Source organism: Gobius niger (assembly GCF_951799975.1).
Source record: "Gobius niger genome assembly, chromosome: 1".
Lineage (NCBI taxonomy): Eukaryota > Metazoa > Chordata > Actinopteri > Gobiiformes > Gobiidae > Gobius > Gobius niger.
The window spans coordinates 14,107,647-14,119,087 of NC_136852.1; the positions used below are offsets into that span (position 1 = coordinate 14,107,647).

Below are 11,441 nucleotides of genomic sequence, written 5' to 3' on the forward strand. Positions count from 1 at the left end.
GGTAAATGTACTTTTACTGCTGTCATTGGTCCAATAACCTCCTCAAAATATTACTTGTCAAACCAAAAAGGAAGAGTAAAGTCTGAATAAGTAATACGACTCTGTTTTAACCCTCTGGCCTCCCTGCTGCACATCAGTAAGGTAAAGAAGCGTGTGGTCCTCACTCAGCCAATCAGAAGAGATCACCCTACATCACAGATCCTACAGAGACCGGTCGCGCTCTCAACTTCCTGTTTTCTCTGAATTCTGAAAAAGACCCAAGTCTGGCTAAATTCATAGTACATTTCTTTACATAATTTGAAAACTAACCAAGGGTAAGTTGAAGAAACTCACACATTTTATTGGTGAATTGTAGTGTGTCGGTTTTGGAGGACGTGGTGAAATAATTTACAGCATGAAAAAGGCAGGCACTATCACTGTTCACTTAAACCGTTGCAGCTATTATTCATACTTACAGAATTTTCTGGAAAAAAGACCCAGTAAACCCTAGGACTATGTTTATGTAGCCAAAGGTTGTTTTTTTGTAAAATATTTGGGAAAACAATATTTGAGGTGACTGACCGGAGGGGTCAGAACAATCACATGACAAAAGCTCTTGGACAGGTGTGATCGTTCAAACATCAACATCACAAAACACAACGTCTCCTGAACACCAGCACCTCCTGAGACCTTAAAGTACTTTTTGGATATTTTATATATAAACCAAATATGGTAACTTTGCTCACGTTGGTTTTCTGCATGATAGTGAAATATTTATGGGTGTCCTATAAAGAGCTAAAATCGAGTGGTTGGTACGTTAGGCCAATAAAACATTTGTACCGAGAAACACTCAGGAGGAGGTTCTTGTTTCAAAGTGAGCTCTGCACATCTAAGTAGGCGGCGGACGTGCTGCAGATTACAGCACTTAGCGTGGCAGTAAAAAGAACTCCCCTTTTGTCATTCATTGCAGCAGCGATTAAAGGTCAGTGGGACCAAACACTGCAACACTTACATATTCTTGAAATTCAATGAGCATTATACTCTTGAGCTGAGAATTATAAACCTATTTCAAAAGTCTGGGGGAAAAAAGAAAAGAAAATGCTCGTAAAAGAAAGGGTAGATGAGTAAAAGTGTCTGCTACTAGTAACAGAACCAAAAACGGTTGATCTTGGTGCCGTTGTCCTGCTGAGAGCAATTAGAAGGCGTTGTTAAAGTCATGGCCTAATTAGGTTATGGAACGCTGAGGGCCAGAGGAGCTGCAGAAAGTGGGTCTTAAACTAAGGGGCAGGACCGAGCTAAAATTTTGGGTGACGGCCAAGGTGAATGCTTGCGGGTTAGCGTATGCCATGCTAATTAATGGCACTCAAATACTGCTTTTTCTTTTGGCTGCAGGTTAATGGGCTAATCATCCGATCACTCACCTGTTTAAGTGGGCCTGCCGAGCTGCACGTAACGGCCGATATGAATCCACAAGGGTCCACGGACGCAGAACCAGAGCAGCAGGGTACAGGATTGCTGTGCTTTGATACCAAATCAGTCCAGTCAAGTTCGGAAAAGTCTACATTGTTCTGAAAATTCCGCGTGAGTCCGAATTTCAAGCTCCCCAACGGGTTTCTGCTCCGATGCTTTTTTGCTTGTGCTTTCCGGATTCCAGCTCTGTCTACCGGGCATATACCTTGTAATAGCAGCGTTCCCGTGTAGAGCCGGTGCAAATGTATGCATCACATTACATCTTCATTTGCAATTCCATGCATTTTGTCACTCTCCAGGAAAGTTTGATCGGATATAAACGCCACTGCTCTGATAATGACTTGGTCCACTTAAACGCAGCAAAGTGCCGAAAGCCGAGAGCCACTGGTGCGGTCGCTTCCAAAAGAGATCTTCTTCTTCTTGAGTCATGAGAACCGAGGGTGTTGGGGGGGGTGGGGTGGATGAAGTAGTCCAAAGTAATTGAAACAGGTCTGTGTCTATAAGCCTGTGTTATTGAGAGAAACAAAGAACGGGACAGTATGTGAGGGATAGGGGGGAGTCGTTTTTTTTTTTTTTTCTTTTTTTCTTCTGGCTTTTTCATCAGGCTTTCCCAGGTGGTGCGCTGTGCTCTCCATGTCCGCCTTATGAACAACAACATCAGGGTTCTGCAAAGTACAAACAAACAGCAATAAGGAGAAGGTTACAAGGTGCCGTAAAGACAATAAGGATCACATTCATCGGTGTCGAACAGGAGGCATTTTGTCAAAGTTGAAAGGGGTGTTTTCTTAGACTCCAGGAGTGGAGATGCCCTGCTTTTGCATGCAAACAGTGGTTTTCACAGCTGATTGTGTTCAGCTCTGTTTTTCTGGTGCTAATTGCCAGGTGTCGCAGTTGGTGATAATAGAATAAAAAATAAAAAAACAGCAACAATATTTTCAAAAGCTAAACAAATCTGTTGATCTTTCAAGTGAAGCCATCTGTGGAAGCTGGAATTTTGACAACATAAGAAAATGACAATATTCAACTCAAATCTAGTTTTCTACTGATCCACATTAACAGTGTTACGGTAGGCTTTTGGCACTGAAAATAGTGTATTATTATTGTATAGCCAGAGCCATATAACAACAATTTACTGAGATGTATAGGTTTGTCACCCCACAAATTGAAGGTAGGTTCCTTCATTCAACTGCAAAGCCGTTCAAGAATACACTTTAAGGCCTGATTTTCTCCCCTCTATAATTGGAATTCAATTGGTTCTTTTGTGTCCAGTGTTATGTATTATTGATTCTGAACTAGCTGTTGTTGTTTACATGGCTGTGACGGTATAACTTCCTGAGAGCTTTGAAACATCATCCCTGGGAAGAACTGGAATGTTAGAAATATATGGGTTTGGAACACATCGATCAACACAACATTAATGCACTTCCTCTTCCATTGAGTGAACAAAAAGAAGAAGAAAATAGGCGTATTTTACGATGATACTATGATGTACATACGCAGAGGCGTGCTGGGACCTCATTTTGGCCCAGGAGTCTTATGATTTAAACCGGCCCACTTACCCCTGGAGATTTAGCTCACTTAGCAGGGTGTAAGCTTTGATAATTAAAGGTTGTAGGATCAGTTCAGTTCCAACACTTTCTCTTTTCACATGGGCCGCGACACACATAATCTGAGCCTGACACTTCTCCACAGTCAGCTTTGAGTCAAGCATATGTCCCACTGTACATACGGTGTACATGCTTCATTTGTTCCATATACTGATCTCCTAACTACTGATCACTATGTTTTGACCTCTTTTTTATTCTCAGATATAAAAAAAAAAAAGTTTTCAAACTCAAATGCCTTTATATTGGGGTGACAGTGCCCCACCTTGCCTCTACATTGGTGCATGAATGAGAGTGTGACTGGTTCCTTTGGGTAAAATCGCAATTTAAGCGGAAACCATTACCATTTGTGTTTCACTTGCTGCTGCTGTAAACAATTTGACTTGATGACAGAAAATCCATAAGGGGAATAGCAATCCACGCTATACGCTAATATCGTTGTGTATGATTCACTGTGTTGTGGGACTTTTGGCAATAAGCGATGCCGTGTGCTTGAAATACGTTATATCACATCCTGAGGGAAAACAAACACAATGCAACAATATGGAGCTCTGGAGGCTCGAAATGTCAGCTTGTCTTGACAGCTGTGCAATTGGATCCCACCACTTAGACAGTAGCCTTTTAGTCATTAAATGCCAACTACAGAGCAACTTCCCCCGGCATCATGCTGCCTTACAAAGCATGGCGCTGTATCCAGGTTCCCCTTAATTGCAGCCATTATTGCTTCTTTGCCACAGCGTTCAAGGCTATATTTCCAACTCTTAGCTTCTCCAAATTGGCTCGCATTTGTCAGCAACTCTGAACAGCACACACACAAAAAAAGTGAGTGATGGGGGAAAACGGCATAATCTTGTGCATTGCCGCAGCTGGGATCCATAGGCCCTAATGTGTATGTTTGTCAAAAGCGCATTTCTCTGCCACATCTGTCAGCCGCCGTCTTCATTAAGTGCCTTTATGTACCGCCGGCATTTGTTGTTGCCGTGTCACGTTAGGAATGAGGCGGACCCTCACATTGGCCGTCTCCCGCTCCATCACTCCTCACTTTTTTTTTTTTTTTTTTTTTTACCCCTTACCATCAATCCGGAGCACGGCCGCTGAGGGATGGGCGGAGATGGGAGAGATACAGGGGGGGGGGGGGGAGAGAGCAGTAAACCACAAGCGATAAGATATGTCTGAGAGAGCAAGGGGGAGGCGGGCGGCGGACGGAGGGATGAAAGCGGAGATGGGGCAGACAAAGGTGGGGTGAAGAGGAGGGGAGTGGATGAGGAAGGGGCGGGAGAGATAGGGCTAATCAAGCTAACAATGAGGGCTTTGATGCAGGGGAGTAAGAACACAAGCGGAGAGGGTAGGACACTATGACTGGTCAATTAGATAGGGAAGTATGGGGTAATTACAGGACTAGTTCACCCAAATGGAATCAATAGAATAAGTGTAGTGCTGTGAGCCAATATATTATTGAGTTTAGAGAAGAAATTCAATTGCTATGGTTACAAGAGGATGATTTCAGTAAGATAAAAGTACTATCAAACTATAAATAACTGATAATTGTGTGTATTACTAGTAATGTCTGAGCCTATTTAATTCCGTATAGATGTATAAGTATAGATGTGATGTTTCACTCATCTATAAGCAAGGCCGTGGGAAACCAGGGTGCTGAGGGCGCTGCAGCACTCCCTGGTGGATAGTTTGTGAACTGCAGGCAACATTACCCACTTAACTCCCACCTGAACCGAGCACATTTTCTCCAGCTTGACCCCAGTCCAAAAGCTTCTGGAAAAAAGTGTGAAAATAGCAACAAAACTGAGACGAAAACAAGGATGGAAATGTGAAAAAAGTTAGAAAACATTGACCAAAAAGTGAGAAAAATTGAGAAAAAATGGACGAAAAAGTGATAGGAATTTGACAAAAAAATGCGAATAATTTCACGAAAAAGTGACAACAAAGTCACGAAAATTTGACAAAAATGAGATGACTGCCCACCAAAAAAAGTGATGAAAAAAAATCTGACGTGAGGAAAAAGATCAATTTAGTTTTGTAGGTCTTTCAAATGAGGTGTTACACTGGCCTACAGGATTTGGGTAAAGCTGAACTGGAGAAAATGCTCTCGGTTCAGGCGGGAGTTAAGAGGTTAATAAATAGGATTTATGCACAGAAAAAGTATTTTGGGGGTAAATTTTGTCCCTCAGAACCCCCTAACTAAAATATCTTCCCACGGCTCTGTCTATAAGATAAATAGATTTGTCTTTTCTATGCAACCAAACCGTGCAAAATGTTTACAAGCGCCATACCTCATTGTCTAACCCGACTGTCGTGTTGAGTGACTGCTAGAAAGATATAATAAATCTGTTGTCTCTTAAATTTGGGTGAGAAACATGGCAGGTTTTATGACTCAGGAGTTCAGGATAAGGACCCCGGTGGAAAACAGGACTTCATAGCAGGAGAAGGGGGCATCTCAGGAAAAACGGAAGCTTAAGTTTAAGTGCCAGTCATTACGTTGAGTGTGAACTTTTGTGGTCTAGTGAGCTTCAGATCTTATAGGCTCTCCACTCCACGCTACGGGGACGTCTGCTGTCTGCTGCTGGAGGCATCCGGAAAGACAGGGAGAGGAGAGAGAGGGAGAGAGAGAGAGGAACGGAGAAGAGAGAGAGAGAGAGAGACACACAGAGGAAGGAAGCAAAGCCAGACACAATCAAGTGTGAGAACAGAGACATGACAAGAAGCATAATGAAACACACTTACACATGGGGCTGCATAATGTATCTGAACGCTTCTGCTTTTCTTATTTGGCAGAAAATATGACATGTGACATCATTCAACACGTTTTATATAACTGAAGTTATGAATAATGATTAATTTGCATTGTGTATACTTCATTGCTAAAGCGTTATTGACATAATTGGTGAGTTCAAATGTTGCTATGCATAACTTTGTGCCCCACTTCCTTCCTTCCTTCCTTCCTTCCTTCCTTCCTTCCTTCCTTCCTTCCTTCCTTCCTTCCTTCCTTCCTTCCTTCCTTCCTTCCTTCCTTTTTCTTGCTTTCTCCTTTCCCTCCACACTTCCTTTTCCTTCCTTCCTTCCTTCCTTCCTTCTTTCCTTCCTTCCTTCCATCCTTCTTGCCTTCTATCCTCTTCCTTCCTTCCTTCCTTCCTTCCTTCCTGCCATTCTTTTCCTTCCTTCCTTCCTTCCTTCCTTCCTTCCTTCCTTCCTTCCTTCCTGCCTTCCTTCCTTCCTTCCTTCCTTCCTTCTATCCTTTTCCTTCCTTCCTTCCATCCTTCCATCCTTCCATCCTTCCATCCTTCTTGCCTTCTATCCTCTTCCTTCCTTCCTTCCTTCCTGCCATTCTTTTCCTTCCTTCCTTCCTTCCTTCCTTCCTTCCTTCCTTCCTTTGAGAGTTCAAAACATGAAATTGAACAAAACACATTACGCTGAAAATTGCCATCCTCTGCCAAATCAACAGACAAACTATGAAACTACTTTAACTACATTTGAGCGTCTTCCGCATTCAAGTGCCAAGTTTCAAATTTGCGTGATTGAAGCGAAACAAAGCACTGGCCAGGCTAGGAAGGGCATCCTCTATAGAACTCTGTCAAATCCATGCTATTGCAGTAGTTGTATCTATCACATTTCTCTCCTTATATCATGCAGCCCCACTGTCACACGCCATTGCTAGACGCACACATAAGCTCCAAAAGTGCCAGAGCAGTGTATGAAAAATAGTGAAGAGAGTGGCTCGTAAGGGCTTGTGAGAGGCAGACGGCGGTGAAGAATGAGAACGGCCATTTTGGATGACACTGGGACGAGCAGTGATAGATGAAAACCCACAGAGGACAGACAGGCTCCAGGGTCACTGCCAGGCCACACACAGCTGTATGCCAGACACATCCTTGTAGCGGCGGACCCGGCTGTGTCCTAATCTAATGGGAACATCTGAATCCGGCTCAAGGTCTTGCTTTTTACACAATGTGCAAACGCCTGTGCAAGACTTACCGAGATATGACAGATCGCCGGCTATAAGGTGATGCGCCATTGTCACAAACAGACAGTTCTACAGTTACTATGTTGTTTTCTTAAGGAAGAATTTATTTTTTATACTGAGCTAATGTGGGCAGGATTCTTAATGATCTTCATGTTCAGTCAGTTGTGCTACTTTCAACAACAAATTATTTAAGCAATCTTGGTGATTTTCCACACCCACCTTAAGTCGTGGGAAATTACATTTGGCAAAATAAAGACTGTATCAGATGAATGGTTATTGCAGAACAAGTCTTCACTGATAAACGTTTCTTTTTATTATGAAAGGTGAACGCATGAATGGAGGTGGGAGTTAAAAAAAAAAAAAATCTTCCCACTTCTTTCAATTGTAAATGTTTGTTTCACAATTTCACTGGGTGCATTTTTAATTTTTTCAAACATTTATATTTTTTCTGTTAGTGCCATTTTCATTGAACAAGATGTTCGACAACCTGGAGCTTGAAATAAATAAATATATGACACAATTCTTAAAGCAGTACCAAGTAACTCATTCCCCCTAGAGGCCATAAGCGCCATTGCAGGAGTCGTAGCAGTTTTTTTACTTTTTAATTAATTAATTAATTGGTTTATTTGGTCGGGACAGTGCATGTCAATGAACATACATGGGTCTCATGCATGTAAACAAGCCGAATCGGATTGTAGCCTTGGGCTAATTTCCATCTCTCCATGAGAGTAAATACTACACTGACAGAAAAGACAAAAGGAGAGAGGGATATTGTACATCCAAATACACAATGGAGATATTTTTTTTCAGTCAAACTTTGCTGTAAATATTGTTAAAGTGGCGCTAGCCCGCAGTTAGCTTTGCCCGTTAGCCTGTTAGCCTCTTCTTCGTGAATCTATTAGTGTGTATTGGGGCCTCCTACCCGTAGGCAGCGAAGTTGCAAGTGTGGTTGCTGGCCAGAGACACCAAGGGGACTACGAAAAGGATTAATTAAGGTAAACAAATTACTTAGTACTGCTTTAGCTCACTGCGACAATATCACCCCAAAATATGTAGGAGTTTTAACTTATTCACTTATTGATGTTGGTTGAAATTGCTCCTTTTGCTCCTGGTTTAAATATCACTTAAAGGTGTATTATGTAACCTTTTATGGGAAATGCGTATCTGCCCTTTCAGTGACCCAGCGGCTGTATGAGTGGTTTGCATGGCGCCTTTACTTTAAATCATGGTGGCCTCTATGATGCTGCAGGATCAATTGTATAGGTTTTTAGTCTTTCTGGATGGAATGTATGCGTAACCATGGAGATGGCTCTATCAGCAGAAAAAACCTACCAGATGCCCTAAAAACAATTGATCCTGGAGCGTCTTAGAGGCCACTGGGATGGAAGGAAAGGCGCCATGCTAACCACCTACAGCTGCTGGGTCAATAAAAGGTTACACAAATACACACTTCCGAATAAAAAGTAATGAACATTTAAGTCTTAAACCTGCTGCACCAGTGGCCCCTGGTTCGAATCTCCCCCAGAGCACATTCATTTGTTGTGTGACTGAGTAATGTAATTAAAGGCTTAAAGCCTACAAAGATTTTTATTTCCCTAAACGTACATCATTCTTAATAAAATAATAGATGCCCTAACTGTTGTCAACTTTGTTCCACCATTGTGTATACACTGGCAAAACAATATTTAACATCTTCCCTGACATAACCAGCTGTTGTTTCAGGTGAGGTTGCGACTCTCGACAAGCGGCTGTCTTTAATGGGGGTTTCTGTGCGTCTTTCTGTCAGTCGCTCGTTGTTCCTCGGGCACTTTGACTCTGCTGCGGCTTTCCTCCCTCTGATCTGATCAATGTTGCCTTTCTCTGCAATGCACCAACCAGTAAAACACATCACACGCGTCTACAACCCCGTGGAACCCAACAGGCTGCGCACACTGTAGTCCTCTCTTTGTGGCCTGCCCTCAAAGTGCCATCGCGCCTGGAAATCAAAGTACAAAACAATGCAGCACAACTAGTCCCAACTTTTTTTTTTTTTTGGTGTGAAGATCGTAATTACAGTGCTCCTTGCGCTCTTTGGATGATCCCGATAAACCTGAGGGCCAGGGTTATATGAGGTTACAGCAGTTAACTATGCCTATAGGGGATATCAGAACTTCGCGATATATTGTAGTGTTGTTGCCGAAAAGCAAATCTTAAGCAAGATTTATACGTCTAGTAAAATCTTTCCTTTTACAGCAGTAATGAGCACATGCAGTTCATGAACTAAAGAGGCTCGTTTTGACACAAGACGCTCTGTTATACAGCTCACATTGTGACACATGTGGCCCAATGTGGCTTGGGGTGGTAGTATTTTCTTTACCAGCTAATTTGAGTTTGCGGTGGGGTGCATTGGAAACAAGGCTCGGGCCATTGTAGAGTAATAACGTTTTCTCTTCAAGTATATGGTGTATCACATGGCATGGAGTTAAGATACATGAAAACACCCTGTCCCTGTTTGATCTTTCTTTTTAAACAAATTCAGATATGACTCTCCCATATCTTTTTACGTTGACAAATGCCGTATGCTTGTAGCTGTAGTATTTGCATTTGCGTGGAGCAAAGAAAGCAAGGTTCTGAATACTAAATTGGATAGCAATTTTGCACCAGCAGCTGCACTGGAAGGCATCTTTTACTCACAACAATTTTCAGCCTCTGAGAGCATGACCCAAAAAAAAAGAAAAACATGGTCTCCGTTACTTTAAGCCAATTAACATCCCCCTATAATTTGATCCAATAAAAATCTTTGCTGCCTTTGAAACAACAGCGCCCCAGAAGTCAAGTGTGTTATAAATGTCAGTCCTACGATGGAGATGGTGAAGGTGAGAACTCTGGCTGAACCTGCTGGATAAACTCTCCTCTCCCGACTATCAAAGCCACACTCAATGGCACCTAATTTCAACCTCTTCACAAAGGCCAATTGAATGACATAACGGGCTCTGATAAAGCATTGTGACTCAGCTGTTTAAGACTCTCATGTGAAATCATGTCTCCGTTTTATTCGTTCTAATGAAAGCCTGTTTTATTTTATTTTTTAGAGTGGATTAGAGCTAAAGGGGGAGTGAGCTGAAGTAGGCTTAATATAGAACATCCAACCTCCAAAAGAAGTCGATGGATTTGTGTGTGATCTGGGGGTACTTTTCAGGATCAAGTGATTTGACAGCCATGTAAACATTACTATAATACCAGGAGTAGTTTGGCATCCACACAGTAAAGTGAAGATTACTGCGCAGTAAAGTGAAGATTACTGCGCGGATTTCAAACTACTCCTGGTATTATTATGCCTTACAATATAGTTCCCCCTTTTATCCGCTTAGAAAATCCACATTGTTTAATTTTGTGTAATTGTACTTTGTAGTGTAACACTTCACGTAACCATATTTAAATAGGGAAAACGTGGAAGAGCTTGGTAGCTTCTATCTTGACCTGTTTTGGAGCTATAGAGGAGAGGGGGAGAGACTAAATGCTAACGCCGTCTGCGCTGTGTTTACGTGACTGAAGGCACGGGGGAAGACCAGACAGGTCCTAAAGAACTCGTCAAAGATAAGGTAAGAATATATCTCAGTATGTAAAAACGGTGGCCTATTCCTTTAATGAATGAATTGAGTTGGTTGGATTCAGAAACACTACTTTTATTGAGGAAAATGGAGGAAGACGAACAGTTCCACAAAAAATATTTTGCTCGAGACAAACCTTGACTAATCTTGAGGAGCCACTAAGTCTTGCTCATTTGGGTTAGCATTGCTCCTTTGACAATGTGATTGTGATTTTCCATAATTCAGTTTGTTGTAGAAGGATATTATGTTAAATACGTGGGGTTACAGAGTTTCCTGGTTTTGCCCCGTGGCAGAAGGCGATGTTCCAGTGGCACTACAGGGCCCTGTCTCGTTATAGAATTGGAATGTGTTTGTATACCCTTAAGGTTTAATTATAACCCTTCTGAATGTGGAGGTGGCTGCTTGCAGTGGCATGATGATGACTCGAGGGGCACAATTTATATGGAATCAAGAGTTGAATAAGCACGGCCAATAATGTGGGGTCATAAAGAAGCCTGTATGGATATACATTTAGTGTGATTCATACAGCATTTGACAGGTTTTGTGTTTTCCTTTTTTTATGATTTAATGAAAAATGCCTATGGTAAATATTAGTCAGAGTATTACATCAGCAAAGTGGCTATTTTAAAATGAAAAGCAAACATTTTTTTATGGATTAAAACATGACAGGGGAGGGAAGGGGAGGAAGAAGATTCACTCTGACTGACTACAGTGTGGTTATTATGGAAATGTTACCTTGTATTTCAGATCAATGAGGAATAAAAATGAAAATAAATGCCAGAAACATTTCGTATGCACTTTAAGGTGTTTCTTCACTATATT

General features: G+C 41.8%; 1 protein-coding gene across 2 annotated transcripts in view; it reads right to left on the minus strand.

Annotated features, from left to right (window-relative positions):
• Positions 1 to 1,902: 1,902 nt before the first annotated feature.
• LOC306976265 (leucine-rich repeat and fibronectin type III domain-containing protein 1-like protein) overlaps positions 1,903 to 11,441 on the minus strand; it is a 173,314-nt gene continuing 163,775 nt past the window's right edge. Inside the window, exon 10 of one of the 2 annotated variants that reach the window (XM_079574173.1) lies at positions 1,903 to 2,114. In XM_079574173.1, coding sequence (XP_079430299.1) covers positions 2,107 to 2,114 — 8 coding nt within the window. In that variant the 3' untranslated portion in view covers positions 1,903 to 2,106. Of the gene's footprint in view, positions 2,115 to 5,352; positions 5,629 to 11,441 lie in introns of those variants that run through there. The other variant, XM_079574172.1, reaches the window with a different exon arrangement.